Source organism: Saimiri boliviensis, chromosome 11, assembly GCF_048565385.1.
Source record: "Saimiri boliviensis isolate mSaiBol1 chromosome 11, mSaiBol1.pri, whole genome shotgun sequence".
NCBI classification, from domain to species: Eukaryota; Metazoa; Chordata; class Mammalia; order Primates; family Cebidae; genus Saimiri; species Saimiri boliviensis.
Window position 1 is genome coordinate 15396820 of NC_133459.1, and position 21903 is coordinate 15418722.

Below are 21903 nucleotides of genomic sequence, written 5' to 3' on the forward strand. Positions count from 1 at the left end.
GAATTTCGGGCATGAGACAGCATACCCAGCCAATTTTTGTATTTTCAATAGAGACAGGGTTTCACCATGTTGGCCAGGCTGGTCTTGAAATCCTGACCTCAAGCAAGCTGCCCGCCGCAGCCCGCACAGTGCTGGAATTACAGGCATGAGCCCCCAGACCCAGTCAAGAGAACAAGCAAATCACTTAACTGCTTTGAGCCAGCTTTACCTGGCTCAAAGAAGAGCCAGGTAAAGGTAGGAAGAGGGTAAACTGTTCCTTAGCTGTCGGGAAGTTGTCATAAAGATGAAGTACCTGGCACAGTAGGTGCTCAGTCCGGAGAGACGTTGAGGTGATGCAGTGGCCACCCTTGCACTGGGCCCTGGCAACAGTGGTAGATGGAAGGGACGAGGCCCAGCCCTCATGGTGCTTGTGGTCTAGGTGGGGTGGCAGACATCAGAAATCAGACCCCACTGAGGGTGGGATGTGCCCACTCTAATCCAGCCTGGGGCCAGGGAGGCCTCTGTGGGTGGGGGGTGGGGTATCCTAAAGGATGGGCCAGGCAACGAGAGGCCTTGGGGAGAGGGGGAGCAGCATGCACAGAGGCCCTAGGGCTGGGACAGAGAATGTTCTAGAACATGGATGCAGGGTGGCCATTTTATAGAGTGAGAGGGTTTCAGCTGGATGGGCAAGAAGACCCCTAGGCTATAGCAGAGGTTAGGCTTGATTCTGAGGGCTTTTGGGAGTGAGTGAGGTGCATGGGAGGCCCGAGGCTCCTGCATTCCTTAGCATCTTCTCTTCTAGGAAGCAGGGAAGGGCTCAGCAGCCCCAGCACCTTAGAATGCAGCCCTGGGTCCCAGCCACCATCTCCAGGACCTGCTACCTCCCCAGCTCCTCCAGACCTGGACCCAGAGGCAGTGCGTGGGGCCCTCCGGGAATTCCTGCAGGAGCTTCGGAGTGCCCAGAGAGAACGGGTAAGCCTGGGCGTGAGTGGCTGGATAGGGAAGCTGGAGGGCCCTGGAGGGGTTGCAGGGTGTCAGAGCCGGGGTCTTCCTTCGTTCCCCCATGTTGGGGCCGCAGGACGAACTTCGGACCCAGACCAGTGCCCTGAATCGCCAGCTGGCTGAGATGGAGGCTGAGAGAGACAGCGCAGCGTCGAGGGCCAGGCAGCTGCAGAAGGCGGTGGCTGAGAGTGAGGAAGGTGAGTTTGACCCTCAGGGGTCCCTGTTCTCTCTCCTGTGTTTTGGGTAGTTGAGGCAGGAGCCGGGGGTACTGGCCTGTGACCTGACTCAGGGCTGTTTCCTCCGGAGGACCTCCTTGGTCAGCCTCACCTGTGTGCAGACCCGCACACTGTGAAGGGTGCAGACAGGCCCTGCGCTGGGTGGAGTGCAGGCAGGACATTTTGTGGCCTGGTTTGGGTCTTGGGGCTGCGCCTGGCCACGCTCATGCCTGACCGGGTGGGCGGTGGCTGCAGCCCGGCGCAGTGTGGATGGGCGGCTGAGCGGGGTCCAGGCGGAGCTGGCGCTGCAGGAGGAGAGTGTGCGGCGCAGTGAGCGGGAGCGCCGGGCCACGCTGGACCAGGTGGCCACGCTGGAGAGGAGCCTGCAGGCTACTGAGAGCGAGCTCCGGGCCAGCCAGGTGGGCAGGAGCTGAGGGCCAGCGGGCGAGGGGGTGTCTGTGTCCGGGAGTGGGTGCCCAGCTCCTACTGCGCGTCTCCCTGTGTCTGTCTGCCTGAGTCTCTCTGCAACCCACTGAGGTGGCCAGCCTGCGACTCTGTGAAACTGTGTTCAGGCTCTATCGTCTCATGTCACTTGTGCTCACTAGGCTGTAGAAAAAAGAACGAAGTCAGGGTGCATTAGCTCACGCCTGTAATCCTGGCTCTTTGGGAGGCCGAGGTGGGTGGATCCCTTGAGCCCAGGAGTTTGAGACCAGCCTGGGCAACGTGGTGAAACCCCATCTCTATGAAAAATACAAAAATTAGCTGGGCTTGGTGATGCGGGCCTGCAGTCCTACCTGGGAGGCTGAAGGGAGGATCGCTGGAGCCTGGGAGGTCGAGGCTGCGGTGGGCTGTGATGGTGCCACTGCACTCTAGCAAGGCAGGCAGCGAAACCCTGCCTCAAAAAAAAGAAAGAAAGAAAAAGAGCTTGGGCTTTGAGTCGTCATCTGCCTGGTTTTCATTTTCCTCATCTGTAAAAGGAGGAGCAGTGATTGCCTGCAGGGACGACACACACAGACTCTTAACCCAGGTGGTGTGCAGGGAGTCTCTGTTTTATGTCTCTGTGCAGCCACACGAGTGCATTCTGGGGTTTTTATGTGTGTTTGGGGGACATCTGTATGTGCTGGTGTGTGTGTCCGTCTGTCTGGGGCAGGAAGCTCAGGCCCTGGTAGTGACAGTACAGAGCCTTCTTGCAGCCAAAGTCCCCATCTGCTCTCCTCAGCCTGTCCTTCCATTGCCGCCCCCCGCCCCCCGCCCCCCGCCCCCTGCCTCTGGCCTGGGGCCGAGCTTAGCTGGATTGTTGTGTCTGCGGCTTCAGCTCTGGCCATGGGCCCAGCCGCAGGGGCTGCGGGAGGAGGCCAGGAACAAAGCTGGGCAGGAGCCAGAGTGGGGGCCCCAGACGGCAGGGCTGGGGCTCTGGGCAGGATGGCAGAGGGGCCAGGATCAGGATGGGGGCTGGGGAGGGCAAATAACACCCCCTGTTGACCCACCCTGTCTCTAGGATAGTATCAGGGATGGGAGGACCCCTAGTCTGGCTCCCTGTCCCATCCCCACTGCCCAGACTGTCTTCACTGGCTGACCCTGGGCAGGAGAGGGGGGAATCATCACCTGAAACCCTAGAATAGCAGGGAACTGCCAGGCTTGGCTCAGTTTGCACGTGAGTCAGCGGGGCAGAAGAGCTCTGGAATCTGCATGTCTACCGCCCCTGCCTCAGGGCTCCTGTGAGCACCCGGGTTCTGGTTCCCATCCAGTGTCCCCACTGTACAGATAGGAAATGGGGCCAGAGAGCGGGAAGGGGCAGTCCTGGGTTCCACAGCCCTCTGGCCTGGGCTAAAACTGGAAGGTGGTCTCTGGGATCTTCACGTCCACTCATTCTGGGAACACATGGGGAGACCAAGGCCCTCAGAGGGTTCGAGGCTGTTCCCCAGTTTCCCCTAAGGGACCCAGGGCACGTGCGGGAAGGGTGCGGGTGCACTGGACGTCTGGGCCTGAGCCCCGCACGACCTGCAGGAGAAGATCAGCAAGATGAAGGCCAATGAAACAAAGCTGGAGGGTGACAAGCGGCGTCTGAAGGAGGTCCTGGATGCCTCTGAGAGCCGCACTGTCAAGCTGGAGCTGCAGCGGCGCTCGCTTGAGGGGGAGCTGCAGCGTAGCCGCCTGGGCCTGAGCGACCGGGAGGCCCAGGCCCAGGCTCTTCAGGATCGGGTGGACTCTCTGCAGAGACAGGTGAGCTCCTCCCCAAATCACAGCCGCAGCATCTCTGTGCCCTGTGCCAGGAGCTTTGTAGGCACTAGACCGTGAGGCAAGTATTACCAACATCCGCATTTCACAGATGGACAAATGGAGGCTGAGACGTGATGTCATCGTCTAAGATCCCGTAGCTAGTAAGAGGCATAGGCACAATTGGAATTCAGGACTACTTGATGACGGAATCTGCATGCATAGGAGTGCTTTGGGATGAGTTAAGAGATGTGGGTTTCACTCATTTCCCTTTTTGCCTTAACTGCTAGGAAGCTAAGCTGTAGCTGGAACATTCAGTAATTCTGCCAGCCTTGCCTGAACACCCACCAAAGTCAAAATAGAAGATGTTAGGGTTGTGGTGGTTACCCTTTCTCCTCCACAGCAGAGAGGGGAGGGGAATGAGGACAGGGAGGAGACCAGGGAGTCTGAGACAACTGGGTTGATGGCACTCTGGGCACATATAGTTAGCCCGCAGTGGGAAGGGGCCCAGGTTGCAATAGGCTGAGCTAGCGGGAGTGCTTAGAACAGTGGGTCTCAATGATGGAGGCCCAGGGAGAGGTGGGAAGGGCGTGAATTGGGCATGCCAGGAGGAGGTCACAGTAGGAGCAGAGGTGTAGAGACCAGATGGCAACAGCCCTTGATAGTTCTGGCTGTCCTCCTGCCAGGTGGCTGACAGCGAGGTGAAAGCAGGGACCCTGCAGCTGACCGTGGAGCGGCTGAATGGGGCCCTGGCCAAGGTGGAGGAAAGCGAGGGGGCCCTGCGGGACAAGGTGCGGGGCCTGACAGAAGCCCTGGCCCAGAGCAGCGCCAGCCTCAACAGCACCCAGGACAAGAACCTGCATCTACAGAAGGCTCTGACTGCCTGTGAACATGACCGCCAAGTGCTCCAGGTCTGGGGCCCAGGGTCTGGCTGAGGTGGGCCCAGTGAGAGAGTCAGCCAGTAAGAGCAGGCTTGGAGGGGGGCCCTGGTAAAGAGCCAGCCAATGGGGCAGTCAGTTGGAGCCAATGAGAGCAGGCTTTGAAGGGGGTGGTGGGCCCAATAGAGCATCAGCCAATGAGAGGAGGCTCTAGGTATGTCCCATAAGAAGACAAAACTGGCTGGGCGTGGTGGCTCACGCCTGTAATCCCAGCACTTTGGGAGGCCGAGGCGGGTGGATCAACCTGAGGTCAGGAGTTTGAGACCAGCCTGGACAACATGGTGAAACCCCGTCTCTACTAAAAATACAAAAATTAGCTGGTCGTGATGGTGGGCACCTGTAACCCCAGCTACTCAAGAGGCTGAGGCAGGAGAATCACTTGAACCCCGGAGGCAGAGGTTGCAGTAAGCCAAGATCATGCCATTGCACTCCAGGCTGGGCGACAGAGTGAGACTCTGTCTCAAAAAAAAAAAAAAAAAAAAGACTGCTAGTATGAACCTGGAGGACCTAGGTGCAGGGTTTATTGGGGAGAGTTGGGGTCCAAGTGGTTCCCACCTTACACAGGTCAGTGGATAGGCCATGGGATGGGCCTGGCATGGGGCCCACCCTCCAGGTAAGATGACTGCTTGTTTCATGGGCTGTGAACCTGCCTAATATGCAGACAGAGGGGACGCCCTAGGGCTCCCAGACCAGCCTGGCACCATCAGCCCTTGTCCCCCAGGAACGGCTGGACGCTGCCCGGCAGGCGTTGGCAGAGGCGCGGAAGCAGAGCAGCTGCCTGGGTGAGCAGGTGCAGACGTTGCGAGGCGAGGTGGCTGACCTGGAGCTGCAGCGGGTGGAGGCCGAGGGCCAGCTACAACAGCTACGGGAGGTGAGGGCCAGGGTGTGCCCCCTCTGTCCCCAAGACTGTGAGGCCCTGGACTAGGGTGGGGACGCTCCCGCCCATCTCAACCTCATCCCAAACCCTGGCGCAGCCTCCAGTAAGGAAGCATGGTTCATTCATCGCATAGTCCCGTTATGCAGATGGAGAGACTGAGGCTAGGAGAGAAACATCTGGCTTCAGGCGACAGTTCTCGGATATGGGCCTCACAGTTGCCGCTCTGTGAGCGGGCCAGCCTCACTCTCTCCAAGCTTCAGATAAGTATGCTCAGCCCCAGAGGGATTTGGGGTCTGCCTGGCTTCTGTTGCAGGTGCTGCGGCAGCGGCAGGAGGGCGAGGCTGCGGCCCTGCACACTGTCCAGAAGCTGCAGGACGAGCGGCGGCTGCTGCAGGAGCGCCTGGGCAGCCTGCAGCGCGCCCTGGCTCAGCTGGAAGCCGAGAAGCGGGAGGTGGAGCGCTCAGCCCTGCGGCTGGAGAAGGAACGCGTGGCCCTCAGGAGGACGCTGGACAAGGTGGGCTGCTCCCCCGGGGTCTCCCCTTACTTCCTGTGGAACCTAGCCGAGGTGAGTCCCACTGCACATCCCCAGGGTCTGCCGCCTCTGGGGGGTTAGGTTATTCCACTGGGGTTCAGGACCCTGAGCCCCCTCGGTAAGCCCCTCCTGGCACCCTGACCTCCGGCTCTCCCTCCCACTTAGGTGGAGCGGGAGAAGCTTCGCAGCCATGAAGACACAGTGCGGCTGAGCGCAGAGAAGGGCCGCCTGGACCGCACCCTCACAGGGGCTGAGCTGGAGCTGGCCGAGGCACAGAGGCAGATCCAGCAGCTGGAGGTCTGACCCCACCCAGCCCGGGACCCCAGCTTCATCCCTGCTCTGTCTGAATGCTCATCAATCCGGGTGGAGCCGGTAGCCCGGCCAGCCCAGGGCCCACAACCCTCTCCCCCAGGAGCCCTGAGCCTTCCGGGTGACCCAGCCGGGCCATGGAAGGAGGGCTTCTCCCTAAGGTGTACAGAAGACACTGAAGGCCTGTTTGCACATGAGCCTGTGGGCTCATGTATGTTGTGGACACGCAGCAGAGTGGGAATCCATGTGAGCATTCTTGTGTATGGAGCATGAATCTTGCTCACGGTGTGGTGTGTCTGGGTATTGTGAATATGGGTCTGTGTACGGATATTTTCAGGTATGTGGGAGCTGGGCCTTTGTGCACACACATACACTTGTGTGAACCCAGTAGGTATTTACATGCTTGCCTTTGTGCCTGTGTGTATGACATCCGAGAGAGAGAGAGAGAGAAAGAGAAGAGAGAGAGTGTGTGTGTGTATGTGTGTGTGTGTGCGCGTGCACGCACACATGAGTGCACATACCTGCCTGAGTGGGGGTCCTTGAGTGCACTCACCCTGGGCTCACAGGCTCACAGGCTCACTGTCGGGGCCGGCCGGATGGGGGACACGCAAGGTTCTCTTCTGCCTTCTCCCTCTGCACCGGCCGTGTCCCAGGGAGGCACCTGGCAACCTGTCACACATGCACACACACACTCACACTGGGCTGGAACCCTGACTGCAGCCCCTCCCTGCAGGCGCAGGTGGTGGCGCTGGAGCAGAGCCACAGCCCAGCCCAGCTGGAGGTGGATGCGCAGCAGCAGCAGCTGGAGCTGCAGCAGGAGGTGGAGCGCCTGCGCAGTGCCCAGGTGCAGACCGAGCGCACCCTGGAGGCACGAGAGCGGGCCCACCGCCAGAGGGTGCGCGGGCTGGAGGAGCAGGTAGCAGGCCCCCTTGGAAGGCTGGGCCAGGATGGATGTGTGGCACCGGAGGAAGGGGTGGGGGCCAGTCAAGACCTCGTGGGTATAGGCAGTTGATGGCTCCGGCTTAGGAGTTGGCGGAGGCACAGAGGTAGATCCACCAAAGAGTGCGGTTGGCTCTGCACTGGTATCACCCAAGACCAGACCGGGGGCCACGGGATGCTCCTGGGCCCCAGGCCTTCCTGCCAGGCTCTGCTCCCCTAGCTCCATCAGGGCTGCCTTCTCCCTGGGAGGCCAGGTGGCCTCAGCAGCCCCAGCCTCCGGTTCTCCCAGCAACCTGTCATCCCAGAGGAGAGCGGCTGCAGAAGCCCCAGGCCTGTCCCTCACTGGCCCGCTCAGATCACATGTCCCTTCCTGACTATGCCTGAGCCAGGCTTGTCTGCCAGGCAATGCTGCTCTGCCAGACCAGGCTAGGTCACATGTCCACCCCTTGGGTCTGGGCTGGAGCCACGCCTACTCAAGTGATGATGGGGATAAAGAATGGGTGTGGAATTCTCAAAGGTTCTGAACAGTCAGAAGACGCCTGACTCTGCTGTAAGGAACGGAACGAGAACGGCAGGACAGCCCCCGGCTCTCAGTGAGGCCGGTCCTTTCCTGAAACATGGCACTGGGTCCCTCTGGGTTCCCGGCTGCCTCCCTTTCTCTGAAGCCAGGCTGAGGACCTGGCTAGCCTCACCTTCTCTTTCTTCCCCAGGTGTCCACACTGAAGGGACAGTTGCAGCAGGAGCTTCGAAGGAGCTCAGCACCCTTCTCCCCATCCTCCGGCCCCCCAGAGAAATGAGCCTCTGCTGGCATCTAGAGAACAGCCCTGTGCCCGGGACAGGGAAGGGCCCTCCTTTTGGACAGCACCCCCAAAGCCTGATCCCCTGGGGGCCTCCAGCTGGCGTGGGATGAGGAGGTGTTCCACTGTCAGGGCTGAGGAGGGGTACTCCAGCTCCAGGCCTAGAGGCTTCCCGGCATCCAGCGGGGCCCACCTCACTCCAGCCCCCTCTTCCAGGACAAGCCACTGCAGATCTTACAAGGTCCTCCTTTAGAGGCTGAGCCATAGCCAGGGTTGGGGAGAGCCCTTTTCTCTGGCCAGCCCTGGAGCATGGGCTCGTGGGAAAGAGGAGGGGGACCAGGCCCAGGCCCTGACTTGGCTTCCCAGAGATCTCCCCGCCTTAGTTCAGAGTGCGTGTCAGGAAATTCCTCAGAGTGCTCAGAGTCCCTTTATTTTTATACTTTTACAATGTTAACTGTTCAGAACCGTTTTTTTGTAATAAGACATCGTTTTCTAAAAAGTTTATACAGGTGTGTCCCTTTTCTAGATGACAGGAGATGTGGGGGGAGACAGGTGGGGTCTGGGGCAAGAGGGATGGTGCCCTCTAGGGAGGGGTGCTTGGGGAGACAGCAGGGAGAGGCAGGAGGCCTATGTTGGGAAGGGAACTTACCAGCCTCACAGGTTGTCAGATGGGGAGGCCTCCAGCGTCCTCGGTCACCCGATTGATACAACAGATGGGGCTGTTGAGGCTGGGGGCTGGACCCAGCCTCTTTCCAGCCCATACTTTCTTTCTTTCTTTTTTTTTTTGAGATGGAGTTTCGCTCTTGTTTCCCAGGCTGAAGTGCAATGGTGCAATCTCGACTCACCAAAACCTCTGCCTCCCAGGTTCAAGCAATTCTCCTGCCTCAGCCTCCCAGTAGCTGGGATGACAGGCGTGCACCACCATGTCCGGCTAATTTTGTTTTTTTGTTTGTTTGTTTTTTGTTTTTTTTTTTGAGACGGAGTTTCGCTCGTTACCCAGGCTGGAGTGCAATGGCGCGATCTCGGCTCACCGCAACCTCCGCCTCCTGGGCTCAGGCAATTCTCCTGCCTCAGCCTCCTGAGTAGCTGGGATTACAGGCACGCGCCACCACGCCCAGCTAGTTTTTTTGTATTTTTAGTAGAGACGGGGTTTCACCATGTTGACCAGGATGGTCCCGATCTCTCGACCTTGTGATCCACCCGCTTCGGCCTCCCAAAGTGCTGGGATTACAGGCTTGAGCCACCGCGCCCGGCTAATTTTGTATTTTTTACTAGAGACAGGGTTTCTCCACGTTGGCCAGGCTGATCTCGAACTCCCTACCTCAGGTGATCCACCTGCCTCGGCCTCCCAAAGTGCTGGGATTACAGGCATGAGCCACTCAGCCCGGCCTCCAGCCCATACTTTCTTGCCCCTTTCTCTGGCCACGCCTCAGATTCAAGCCCACACTCAGGATGGTGACAGGCCTTCTACACAGCATGGCAAAAAGTACGCGTTTGGGTGTGGACATGGGGTCTTATCCTGGCGCCGCTGAATCATCCTGAGCAAAGCTGCTGAAAGTAAGAGCTTCAGTTTACTCGTCTGTAAAATGGGAATGTTCACATAGGAGGTGTTCAATCAGTGTCCAAAGGAGAAATTGACACTCATCCTCATCTGCTGGAGTCCCAGCTGCCCGCTTCAGCCACAGCACTGCCACTGATAGCTATGGGCCCATGGGTGGGTTACTTAATGTCTCTGGGCTGTTTTCCTGTCTCTAAGATGGGGATATGAATTGTATCCACTACAGATGCCTGTTCGGAGGGCTGGACAGGAGTGTGAGCCTTCATGCAGAGCCAAGGCCCCACGTGCTGATCAGAAGGAGATGTTAAAATGGCTTGCTCCTTTTTGCCCTTTTTTTTTTTTTTTTTTTTTTGAGACAGAGTCTTGCCCTGTCACCCAGGTTGGAGTGTAGTGGCATGATCTTGGCTCACTGCAACGTCCGCCTCTCAGGGTGAAGCAATTCTCGTGCCTCAGCTTCCTGAGTCACCGGGACTACAGGCACATGCCACCATTTCCAGCTAATTTTGTGTTTTTAGTGGAGACAAGGTTTCACCATGTTGGCCAGGCTGGTCTCGAACTCCTGGCCTCAAGTGATCTGCCCGCTCGGCCTCCCTAAGTGCTGAGATTATAGGTGTGAGCCACTGCACCCCGCTGTTTTTGCCCTTTGAACGACACTAGTCTCGCCAACTTCCCAAATAAAGGCCTTGAATGTCAGTCGGCCTGCCTTGAGCCCCTGCCCCCCTCCCTCCAGGGGTAGCCTCCCATCTTCACTGTGTCCCTCTGGTGATGGGAACTCATGTCCTCACCAAGTAGCACTGGTCATGAGAAAGCTGTGTGTCTGGAACCTTCCATCTCCTGCACACATGCACCATCAGGACACATATTTCTGGGCAGGGCAGAGCTGGAGCCAGCGGGTGAGGAGGTGGGGCTGGGGCTGTGGAAGCCTCTCAGGACAGTCCATGTTGGGGGCACTTGGCTGGCCCCTCTGTGCTGTCCCCCAAAAAGAGACTCGGTCTTTTGTAAAAACTTGTTTTTAATTTTGTATAAAATAAAGGTGGTCCATGCCCAGGGGGGCTGTAGGAAATCCAAGCAGACCAGCTGGGGTGCGGGGACACAGCCTACCTCAGGGGACTGAATAGGGGACTGTCTGTCATCAAAACGGGCTGAGGCCTGTCAGGGGCCCAGGTCCCATGGAGAGGCCTGGGATGCCCCCCAACCCGAGGGGCAGAGACTGGGCAGTGGGGAGCCCCCATTGTGCCCCAGAGGTGGCCACAGGCTGAAGGAGGAGCCTGCACCGCAGCCTGCAACCCCCAGGGCTGCAGTCCAACTTTTTACAGAGTGAAAGGAACATGGGGATGGGGAAGAAAGCACCAGGTCAGGCAGGGCCCGAGGGCCCCGGATCCCAGGAGGGCCAGGACTCAGGATGCCAGCACCACCCTAGCAGCTCCCACAGCTCCTGGCGCAGGAGGCCGCCACGGATTGACACAGGCCACTGCTGGCCATCACGCCACATTTGGAGAACTTGTCCCGGCAGAGGTCAGCTATTGAGGGCAGGAAGGAGGCAGGGTCAGGGTGGGGCTGGGCCGTGGGAAGCCCTGTTCCTCCCCGACTCTGGCGATGGGAGTGTTTTGAGGATGAAAAGTAGGAGGAAGGGGCGCTCAGGATGTCCTGGAAGTGTGCCTGGCGAATAATACATGTTGAATGAAACATCAGGTGGGTGGCTAGGTGGCCAGATAATGAAGCCGGTGTGGGGGCAGGGGAGGCCTTGGGGAGGGGACCTTCCTACCTCGGAGAACCTCCTCGTGGGCACACACTGTGCGGACACAGATCTCCTTGTTGATGACGTACACACGGCGGAGGCTGCGGGGACAGCGCCCGGGAGGTCTCAGCCCCACCTCCACCCAGCCCCACTGGGAGAGCCCAGACAGAACCTGGCCATGGAGCCCAGGAGGGGAGGTCCCTGGCCCAGGCTCAACCACATAATTGAGCTCAACTTCAGGACTCACTCTTCCTCCAGCTCCCACCCGGGCTGGCCACAGCCCTCCGGCCCCCATGCTCTGGAGTCCTCCCAGCAGCTGCCAGCCCGTGCTCACCTGTAGAAGCAGACCTCGTTCAGACACTGCTTGCAAGGCTTGTGTATGGAATAGAGGCGGGTGCACGGGTACTGCTCCTCACGGCAGTCTGGGTGACAGGTGGGGTCAGACTAGGTGTCCAGAGTTCGGGGGTGGCCCCCAACCTTACCCACCTGAGACTGGCTTGCAGGGCCTAGTCCCGGTGTACCCTTACGTCCCATGCAGACACCCGTACCTCCACATGCCCACATAGACGCACACAGCATTGCTAGACTTTCCCAGGCTGTAACATTCATTTATCAACTCACCACTGAACTTACTATAGAAGCCAAAGTTCAAACAGAAATTCACACACACCCACGCATCATAAAAGCCCACACCCACTCACAAGCAGATCTACCCATGCTCACAGAAGCCCACATAGGAACGCACACACCAACCCACACGAGGGTGGGCGCCTGGATTCTCCTGCACACACACATCTTGTTCTTTGAAGCTCTCAGCTGGGGCAGCTGGAGGGGCACCGCTCAGCCAGCCCGCACTCTCGGCCCTTCCTTGCGTCCACATATGCACTACCCAGGCTGGCTCTCTGGCTGACAGGAAGCCCCCAGCACACTCCCTGCCCCTCCCAGTCTCTGTGAGGACAGGGCCCTTCCTAGGCTGCCAATTTAGCCTCCTGCCAGGCCCACTGGGGGCAGAGTGGGACCCCCTGGAGCTTCATGGGGGGCCTGGTGGTGCCAGCCTACAGCAGGAGTAAGCTTCCCCTCCCCACATCACTGCCAGCAGCCCACACAGGCAAGCTCCAGCCCATCAGCACCGCCCCTACTCCACCCCAACATCAGGCCATGCCTCCATTTCTCCGGCTGGCAGGAAAGCCCTTACCCAGAGGCCCGGGCTCCGTAGGCTCCAGCTCTGCATTTCCTGGTTCTGATGTCGAGAGAGAGGCAGGCAGACATCATTGGAAGGGGTCTCTTCAGGGCCGGGGAATCACCCTGGCAGACCCCCCAACTCCCAGGGTCGACAGGGTCGGGAGGGTGGGGCAGGGGCTGGGGCCTACCTGGGGTTGGGGCTACTATGACTTCCTGTTGGACTTGCTGTTGGGACTGGAACTGGAACTGTTCCTCCAAGGGTCGAGAAGTCACCTCTGCAGCCAGGGGAGGATAAGGGGGTCTGCTCCCTCCACCCGCTCCCGGGGCTCTCCCCACCCAGCTGCTGGCCCATCCTATCCTGTCCCCAGCCCGTTACCTTGATAATCATAGTAGTCTGGGTTGTCTGCAAACAAAGATGAAAGTGGAATTCGTGGGAGTCAGGCTACCCACCAGCCCCAGGGGCAAACAAGGTCCCCGCTGAGCCAGGGACCCAACCCCAGAGCTCCCATGAGCTGTCCAGTGCGGTCCCTGGCTGGGCCATGCACATCTGAGCAGCCAGGCCTTCCTTGGCGACCCTGGGGATGGAAGGCCCTTACCGATCTGGTCGCCGTAGTGGGTGTACTGGACGTGGTCAGGGAATGGCGGCGGCGGGTCCAGGTCATACTGGCCCTGAACCAGCGGGCCTGCTGTGGGGAGGCAAAGCATGTGGGGTGCCCCGAGGGGAGGAGCGACAGGGGCCTGAGGCGCTTCTTGGGGGGGGTCACAAGAGCAGGCCTGTAAGAGCCTAGGACCCCACAAGCAGATTCCTAGAGGATCCAGACTCTTCCTCAAAGGTAAAGACCCTTCCCCACCCTCGTTGTGGGTCACCTCCCTGACCTTACCCTGCCCCTCCCTGTCACCGGCCTCCTGGCTGCTGCTGGGACCCCACATGCTCCTGCCTGCCTCAGGGCCTTTGCACCTGAAGCTCCCTGAGCCTGTGAGGCCTGCTCAGCTCCTTCAGGTCTTCCCTGGAATTTCAGTTGTGCGGAGAGGCCGACCCACCCGCAGCCCACCGGCCCGCCTGCTGATTTCTGTCCCGCGCTCCGCCCATGCTGCAGTTTCTCACATCTGCTTGTTTCCTATGTGCCTCCCTTCCCTGGACTGGCAGCATGATGAGAGCAACGATGTGTCTCCCTGGTTCATTGCTGAACCCCCAGGGTCTAGCCCAGCACTTGGCATGTGGTAGGGACTCAACACATCACGGCTGAATGAAGTCATGTTGGCCGTGCTAGGACCTTTGTGGTCCTCATTGAGTCTCCTCATTTGGCCAGTAGAGCCCTCCAAGGTCAAGACTGTCTAGAGCTGAAGGGCATCAAACGGATCTAGAACCCAAGCGTCTGGAACCCCTGCCGTGGCTGCCCCCTACATCTGCACATCGGCTCCCAGAGGGGCCTTGTGCCTTGTGCCCACAGAGTCCTTATGCCCAGGACGTGCCCTCCAGAACCCTGCCTGCCTGCTGCTGTGGAAGGCTGCGGGAAGGCCGGGAGCTGCCTGCAGAGGCTGCCAGGGCTGGCCTGTCCAGTCTGTGGTCCAGGCAGGCTGCAGGCCCTGGGAGCTGGGGAGCTGAGTTCTGGCCATGAGTCATGACAGAGACTCACTGTGAATTCCCCCTATTAACCCCACTCCCCGCAAACATAAGGGGAGCTACCCCCTGCCCCGGGAGCACTTACCAGGCAGGAATAGCAGGAAGAGGTAGGCAGCTCTCATGGCCACAGAGAGGCAGGCCGGGGGGTGTCAGAGAGGACAGCTGGGGGAAAAAGAGAGGGAGTGCTCTGCCCGGGGCCACACTCAGGACAGCAGAGCCCACCTTGGATCCCCTGATTTCGCCCTGGAGAAGGTGACACCCAGAATAGAAGCCAGGAGTGGGAGGGCTGGGATGTCCCTACTTCAGAGGGCCATCCCAGTCCCTGCTGGCCCACCCAGGTGTTCAGGTCACAAGGGACAAGGCCTCCGGCCCCTCTCCAGGGCTGATCTTGACAAGCAAACCCCTGTAGGTGTGCTGCATGTGCCCAGGCAACGGCGGACCCTGTCACTGAGGGGATATTTCTAATGTGCCCCCAGTCCGGACCATTCTCTCCTCACCTACACCCGTGCTCAACCCTCTGGCCCAGAGCCTCCCCCAGTGTCCGAGGCACTGACTGCGTGAATCCCTGAATCCAGGCCCACCCTCAGGATCCCAGCCCTGGCCAGCCGGCATCACAGCCTGCACTCAGCAGCTTCTGCCAAGCCCACCGCCTCACCACCTGCTCCCAATTAGCCCCTGGGCCCTCCCACCCCGCCCCCAGCATCCTGCTCAGCAGGAAGCCACATGTACTCGGGCCTCCAGAGCGGCCAGGCCAGGCCGGGCAGGTCTCCCAGCCCCTAGAAGACGCCTCTCCTGCCAGGCCTCCAGGCCTCATAAGACCTGGCTGTGTTCATCACAGGCTCACGAGACCCACCGGGGCTATTTGCAGCAGCAGGAAGCACTTAGAGTGAAGCCTGAGGGGACTCCTCTGGATCCCAGAACTGCAGCACTGAAGGGGTGGTGACGTCACCCAGCCCAGGGGGCCCTGCATGACCGGCAAGTGTGGTGTGTGTCATTTGGAGGGAGAGGGCACTGGTCTGTGGCTTTCAGCAGGCTCCTGACATTCAAGGGTCCAGTCTCCAGGCTACACGGTGGGACTAGGGGAAGCCTCAGGTTCCCACATCCGGCCTCAGCTCAGTGGAGGGCCACCTCAGGTCAGCCTTCTGTTGGGAGGGCTAGGAGGGTGCAGTCTAGCCAGGAGGGCCCCTCCCGGCTGCAACCCAGGAAGTCCTCCCAGACAGCTAGCTGGAAACCCGAGCTTCGCTGTATTTCCCCACTGGGAATCCAGGGAGAGGGGAGGGAAACAGGAGAAAACACGGGGGTCTTTCCCTCCTTTCTCCCAATCCTGAGGCCCCCCTGACCGCCTGGCCCTCTCATGCATTGGGCACCTCACTGAGGCTGGGTGGGAGCGGGCAGGGAGACTCAGGACCAGGCTGCCCCAGAGGCAAGGGATAGCTGGCTCCCCACACCCCATTCTGAAAGCCTTTGACCTCCTCACGGGAGGGGGATGAAGAGACCCAGAGAGCATTCCCTGCCCCTCTCCCCATCGGTCCGGCCAGTGGGAGCCCCCAACGATCAGCGGAAGGCGCTAAATAGAGGCACGAGGGGCTGCAAGGTGTTGGGGGGTGCCTGTCGGTGCCCTGCTTGGAGTCTTCCTTCCCCAGGACTGGTCCCCAAACCCAGGCTTACGAGGGAAGGAGGCCCAAGGGCTAGCGGGGAGGCAGGAAAGAGGGAAGTCAGTGCGGCGTTAATGGGCTCCCCCCAGGGGACCACATCTGCAAGGACTTCTAGACGAAGGGGTTTTGGGGCGTGCGCGAGGCCCGGACCTGCCCGGGAGGCTGCCCCACCCCCAGCTCTGGCCTCTTCCACAGCTGCGGCCTCCCCTGTCCCCGACTCCCCTGCGTCCTGGGAGGAGAGTGGCAGGGGGCCCCCGACGCTCGCTCACACCTCAGACGGAGGGAGGGCTCGGCCGGCTCCGGAGCCGGGCTGGGGGGAGGGGTCCCGGCGGGAGGAACCCGGAGGTTGCAGCGCCGCACAGCTGGGAACAATCAGCCGCGGAAACTTGCTCCGCGCGCCCTCGCGCTCCCGTCTCTGATCTCTCTTTGTCTCTCTGCGTCTCTGTCTCGGCCGCTCCCGCCGGGGGCCCCTCCAACCCCACCCGCCACATTCCAACCTCCCCGGGCGAACAAAAGATGTCCCATCACCCGACGCCCCCACCTCTGGCTCCCCCCAAACTCGAGGTCCCCGCCCTCCTAACTCGCGATCTCTGCGCAGAGCAACCCCAAACTTTCCAGGGGCCCCCTAGGCGTCCGCTCTGAAGACGCGGGGTTCAGGGACCTCCGCGGCCGCCCCAGGATCGGAGACCTGGAGAGCCTCGCACCCCCGTCTCCCGCGCCGGGGTACCCGCCGACGCCCCAGGCCGCGCCCCAGGGCCCCCGATCGCCAGCTCCGCGCCTACCTGTCCGGGTCACTCCGTCGCCCGCTCCGAGTCCGCTCGCCGGAGCCGCCCCTTGGCCCGCATCAAGGCCCCCTCCGGGCCCCCGACGGGGCTGGCGCCCGCCCTCCAACCCCGAAGCCGCTGGGTCCTAACGCGAGCGGCCCGCCCAGGCCGCCACGCCGTGCCCTCGGGGTTCCATCTCCTCTGGGGGTGTCCCAGGGGCTGGTGCCTGGAGCCATCCTCACATCCGTGCAAAGCTTCCTCCTCCTCACAGCTGCTCCTTGCCCGACGTCGACGGGATGAGGTGGGCGAAGTGGGTGAAGTGGACAAGGGTGGGTGTGTGGCCCATTTCACAGAGGAGAAAACCAAGCCTCCCAAAGTGAATCACCCTAGGCCCTTCAGCCAGAAAGTAAGCCTCTCTGCCTTCTCCCAGCTTCCGGGACACCCTCTGGCCCTGGTTTTCCTTCTGCCTCTCCAGCTGAACCTCCCATGTCTCCCAGGCCAGCACCCTCCGCACTGCCGAGCTCTGGGCCACCGCTGGCTTCCACAACCAGCATTTCTTCTCTTTTTTTTTTTTTTTTTTTTTTTTTTTTGAGACGGAGTTTCGCTCTTGTTACCCAGGCTGGAGTGCAATGGCGCGATCTCAGCTCACCGCAACCTCCGCCTCCTGGGTTCAGGCAATTCTCCTGCCTCAGCCTCCTGCGTAGCTGGGATTATAGGCACGCACCACCATGCCCAGCTAATTTTTTGTATTTTTAGTAGAGACGGGGTTTCACCATGTTGACCAGGTTGGTCTCGATCTCTCGACCTCGTGATCCACCCGCCTCGGCCTCCCAAAGTGCTGGGATTACAGGCTTGAGCCACCGCGCCCGGCCTTCTTCTCTTTCTAGAGACAGGGTCTTGCTGTATTGCCCAGTCTGATCTCGAACTTCTGGCCTCAAAATTTTGGCCTCAAGCGCTCCTCCTGTCTCATCCTCCTGAGTTGCTGGAATTACAGACATGAATTCCTGCCCCTGGCCATAACCATCACTTCTTTCAGCCCTAACCCAGGCTGTGTGTCCCACAAATGTCCCCAGGGTGCATCGACTTCAACAAGCATCCAAGTCCCAATTCATGACCCCCTAACCTTCCCCCAGACCCAGCCCTCGAGGGTTCCCAGTGCCCCATTGGCCCCCCAGCCTTCCATTACCCAGGCTTCCTCCCCTTCCCTCAGCCCTGCATCTAATCCATCTTACTCAAGAAACGCTACCTGGAAATTTTCTTTTATGACTCTGTGCATTGCTCCCGCCCTGGCCTAAGCCACTGTGAGACCAAGTTGCAACCCTAAGAAACTACACTTGCTCTTTCTGCTTGTCAGAAGCTGACAAAGCCCCTGACTCAGTGACTGGGGGCAACCCAGTGGAAGGACACCTTGAAGACCCCAGGCAGGGCAGAGCACAGGCTCCCGGGTCTCTTGCCTGAATCACTGCATTGTTAGAAAAGATAAGTCCAGTGCGCCGGGCGCGGTGGCTCAAGCCTGTAATCCCAGCACTTTGGGAGACTGAGGCGGGTGGATCACAAGGTCGAGAGATCGAGACCAACCTGGTCAACATGGTGAAACCCCGTCTCTACTAAAAATACAAAAAATATCAGCTGGGTATGGTGGCGCGTGCCTGTAATCCCAGCTACTCAGGAGGCTGAGGCAGGAGAATTGCCTGAACCCAGGAGGCGGAGGTTGCGGTGAGCCGAGATCGCGCCATTGCACTCCAGCCTGGGTAACAAGAGTGAAACTCCGTCTCAAAAAAAAAAAAAAAAAGAAAAAAGAAAAGATAAGTCCAGCCGGGCGCGGTGGCTCAAGCCTGTAATCCCAGCACTTTGGGAGGCCGAGGCGGGTGGATCACGAGGTCAAGAGATCGAGACCATCCCGGTCAACATAGTGAAACCCCGTCTCTACTAAAAATACAAAAAATTAGCTGGGCATGGTGGCACATGCCTGTAATCCCAGCTACTCAGGAGGCTGAGGCAGGAGAATTGCCTGAACCCGGGAGGCGGAGGTTGCGGTGAGCCGAGATCGTGCCATTGCACTCCAGCCTGGGTAACAAGAGCGAAACTCTGTCTCAAAAAAAAAAAAAAAGAAAAGAAAGAAAAGATAAGTCCGGCCAAGCACGGTGGCTCGCCACGCCTGTAATCCCAGCACTCTGGGAGGCTGAGGCAGGTGGATTCACGTGGTCAGGAGTTTGAGACCAGCCTGGCCAACATGGTGAAACCCTGTCTCTAGTAAAGTACAAAAAATTAGCTGGGCGTAGTGGAAGGCACCTATAGTCCCAGCTACTCAAGAGGCTAAGACAAGAGAATTGCTTGAACTCGGGAGGTGGAGGTTGCGGTGAGCTGAGATGATGCCATTGCACTCCAGCCTGAGAGTGAGACTCCATCTCAAAAAAAAAAAAAAAAAAAGTTCAATGATTCTTGGTGTGCCTTTTCCGGTACTTAAGATAGCACCTGGCCGGGCGCGGTGGCTCAAGCCTGTAATCCCAGCACTTTGGGAGGCTGAGGCGGGTGGATCACGAGGTCAAGAGATCGAGACCATCCAGGCCAACATGGTGAAACCCCGTCTCTACTAAAAAATACAAAAAATTAGCTGGGCATGGTGGCGTGTGCCTGTAATTCCAGCTACTCAGGAGGCTGAGGCAGGAGAATTGCCTGAACCCAGGAGGCGGAGGTTGCGGTGAGCCGAGATCGCGCCATTGCACTCCAGCCTGGGTAACAAGAGTGTAACGTCGTCTCAAAAAAAAAAAAAAAAAAAAAAGATAGCACCTGACAGGGTTGATGATTATCCTCTATATCCATCTAGTTATGTCTATATAGAGGATCCATCTACTTATATAGATATAACTAGATGGATATCTATATAGATAGATAAATAGATAAATATAGATATAACTAGATGGCTCCTCTAACCCAAATCTTGGTGAGATTGCAATAGTGTAGCTTCTGAAGATACATGATGTAACGTTTTTCTTCTTTTTTTAATGAGACCAGGTCTCCCTCTGTCATCCAGGCTGGAGTGCAGTGGCACCATCACAGCTCACCTCCTGGGGCAAGTGACCCTTCCACCTCAGCCTCCCAGGTAGCTGCGACTACAGGTGAGAGCCACCATGCATGGCTATTTTTTTTGGAATTTTTTTGTAGACGAGGGGTTTTGCCATGCTGCCCAACCTGGTCTTGAACTCCTGAGCTCAAGCAATCCACCCGCCTCAGCCTACCAAAGTGCTGGGATTACAGGCATGAACCACCATGCCTGACCATAACATCTGAGCTCATGTGGAACCACCCATGCCTCTATCTAAATTGTGGGCTGAAATGCTGCTTGGAGTAGCCTAGCAGAAGCTCTCTGAAACACTCTCCCAGGTTTCAGTCCTCAGCAGGGCTCAATAAAACTAACTTTAATTCTTTCAATGGCTGATTTTTTTGTTGTTGTTAAAAAAATCAACTGGGGGGGCCAATGGGGGACAGGGAGTCTCACTCTGTCACCCAGGCTGATATGGTGTTTCAACCTCGGCTTACTGCAACCTCCACCTCCCAGGTTCAAGGTATTCTCCCACCTCAGCCTCCTGGGTAGCTGGGAGTAAAGGCGCACATCTGTATGCCCGGCTAGTTTTTGCATTGTTATTATTTTTTTTTTTTTAGTAGAGATGGAGTTTCACCATGTTGGCCAGGCTGGTCTTGAACTCCTGGCCTTGGCTGATCCACGTGTCTCGGCTTCCCAAAGTGCTGGGATTACAGGCGTGAGCCACTGTACACAGCCAAAAGGTGGATTTTTTTCTTTTTTTTTTTCCTTTTTGAGATGGGGTCTTGCTCTGTCTCCCAGGCTGGAGTGCAGTGGCATGTCCTCGACTCACTGCGACCTCTGCCTCCCGGGTTCAAGTGATTCTCATGCCTCAGCCTCTGGAGTAGCTGGGACTACAGGGCCCCGCCACCATGCCTGGCTGATTTTTTTGTATTTCCAGTAGAGATGAGGTTTCACCATGTTATCCAGGCTGGTCTCGTAATCCTGACCTCAGCTGATCCACCCACCTCGGCCTCCCAAAGTGCTGGAATTAACAGGCGTGTACCACTGCGCCCCACCAAAAGGCTGATTCCTTCTTTAGTTGACACCACCGTCATCATTTGCCTGGGCTCATGATAGCTTCCACTCTGGGCCCTCCCATGTGGGTCCTGCCTCCCTCACCATGGCAGATCATGGCCCCTTCTACTGAATGCCTTTCACCCAAGTTCGGGGCCTCCAGGGCCACTGCCCTTTATGGCAACCTGGCTCTGCCTCCTCATCCTCCCCCAGCCACTGGCCTTTGAGGGCTTTCTCCCTCCCATGCTGGCCTTTCTTCCTCCTGAGCACTGGCTGAGGTCTCCCTCGTGGGGTCACAGATCAAACCCTCCCTTCCTCAGGGGGGCCTTCCCTTTTTCCTCTTTTGTGTGGTTTCTAGCTTTACTGCCCGCAGCTGTCTTGTTGGCCTATGTCTGTGACCATCTGAGCCCCGTTCCTCTTCCCGATGAGCTTGTCATCTTGCCCCGTGGAGGCCGGGACGAGGCCTGGTTTTGCTCATCAGGCTCAGTGCCAGGCTGAGCAGCAATTCGGCAAACATGTGTGGAATGAATGAGTAAACTGTACACTAAACGCTTCCCGGAGAGACTAGCTGGTGTAGGGGTGTAGATCCCCTGCCTCTGGGGCAGCCTTTACCCTGCGCCAGCACCCAGGCCTGAGTGGGGAGAGTTGTTGGGGCTGCAGGCTGGGAGGAGATGGGGATGGTCCGTGATTTAGACCCTTGCCATCTAGTCTCTTCCCCCTGTCATTCCCCCACCTCCTTAGACTGAGTCTTTACGCAGGGACTAAATATGTCCTGTGCCTCGCTCCTTCCCCAGTGCTGCTTTGTTGAATGAGTGTCCATGCCCCACCCCCCAGTGTCTACTGCAGTGCAGCAGAGACTGTCACCTCAGGCCAGCCCAGCCCTCTAGGCCAGCCCAGCCCTCTCTGCCTGCCCTTAGACCCCCACTGCTGCCAGGAGCAATCCCACTGGCATTAAGACAGGAAACCACCCAGCAGAAATGCTGAGCCCTACCCTTGAAAAAAAGGGGGAGGCCAGGCACGGTGGCTCCCCCCTGTAATCTCAGCACTTCAGGGGGCCGAGATGGGCGGACCACTTGAGACCAGGGGTTTGAGACCAGCCTGGACCACTTGAGACCAGCTGGTTTGAGACCAGCATGGCAAAACGGCATCTCTACAGAAAACACAAACATCAGCCAGCCGTGGTGGTGCAGGCCCGCAGTCCCAGCTACTCAGGAGGTTGAGAGGGGGGGATCACCTGAGCCTGGGGAGGTGGAGGCTGCAGCGAGCCATGATTGAGCCACTGCACTCCAGGCTGGGCAACAGGGAAAGACCCTGTCTCAAAAAAAAAGAAAGGAAAACGAAAAAAAAGAAAAACTGGGAAACAGGAGCTAAAGCTGCCAACTCCTGGGTGCTGAATCTCAGACCCTCTCCATCCTTCCAGCCATTCCCTTGGCTCTTTGTTTGGGCGGGGGAGGGACGGGGCTGTGCCTGCTGTGCTC

At 58.6% G+C, this 21903-nt stretch overlaps 2 protein-coding genes across 3 annotated transcripts in view; one reads left to right on the plus strand and one right to left on the minus strand.

The window, feature by feature from the left end:
- Window positions 1-8304, plus strand: part of CROCC (ciliary rootlet coiled-coil, rootletin) — a 49655-nt gene extending 41351 nt beyond the window's left edge. The window contains 10 exon segments of the mRNA XM_074380147.1: window positions 782-951; window positions 1058-1178; window positions 1452-1615; window positions 3204-3419; window positions 4100-4324; window positions 5073-5222; window positions 5542-5742; window positions 5926-6057; window positions 6803-6985; window positions 7719-8304. Coding sequence (XP_074236248.1) covers window positions 782-951; window positions 1058-1178; window positions 1452-1615; window positions 3204-3419; window positions 4100-4324; window positions 5073-5222; window positions 5542-5742; window positions 5926-6057; window positions 6803-6985; window positions 7719-7805 — 1649 coding nt within the window. The 3' untranslated portion in view covers window positions 7806-8304.
- A 2053-nt stretch (window positions 8305-10357) lies between these two features.
- MFAP2 (microfibril associated protein 2) lies at window positions 10358-16427 on the minus strand. 2 transcript variants are annotated; one of them, XM_010345536.3, is made up of 9 exons: window positions 16345-16427; window positions 13993-14069; window positions 12880-12966; window positions 12660-12686; window positions 12472-12558; window positions 12297-12341; window positions 11436-11523; window positions 11129-11202; window positions 10358-10883 (listed from the first exon to the last, which is right to left on the minus strand). In XM_010345536.3, the coding sequence occupies exons 2-9, from the start codon at window positions 14027-14029 to the stop codon at window positions 10780-10782; spliced, it is 549 nt and encodes a 182-aa protein (XP_010343838.1). In that variant the 5' UTR covers window positions 14030-14069; window positions 16345-16427; the 3' UTR covers window positions 10358-10779. The 2 variants fall into 2 exon arrangements, with proteins under 2 accessions (XP_010343838.1, XP_003935010.1); XM_003934961.4 differs by having other exon boundaries at window positions 12880-12969; window positions 16345-16426.
- Window positions 16428-21903: the final 5476 nt, after the last annotated feature.

Excerpts from the sequence above, each read along its gene's own strand:
- MFAP2 (XM_003934961.4), bottom strand. The coding sequence starts at position 14,029 with ATGAGAGCTGCCTACCTCTTCCTGCTATTCCTGCCTG. Across the intron at positions 11,524-12,296 it reads TACGGAGCCCGGGCCTCTGG|ACTGCCGTGAGGAGCAGTAC; the intron begins GTAAGGGCTTTC and ends CCTGTCACCCAG. Across the intron at positions 11,203-11,435 it reads AACGAGGTCTGCTTCTACAG|CCTCCGCCGTGTGTACGTCA; the intron begins GTGAGCACGGGC and ends CTGTCCCCGCAG.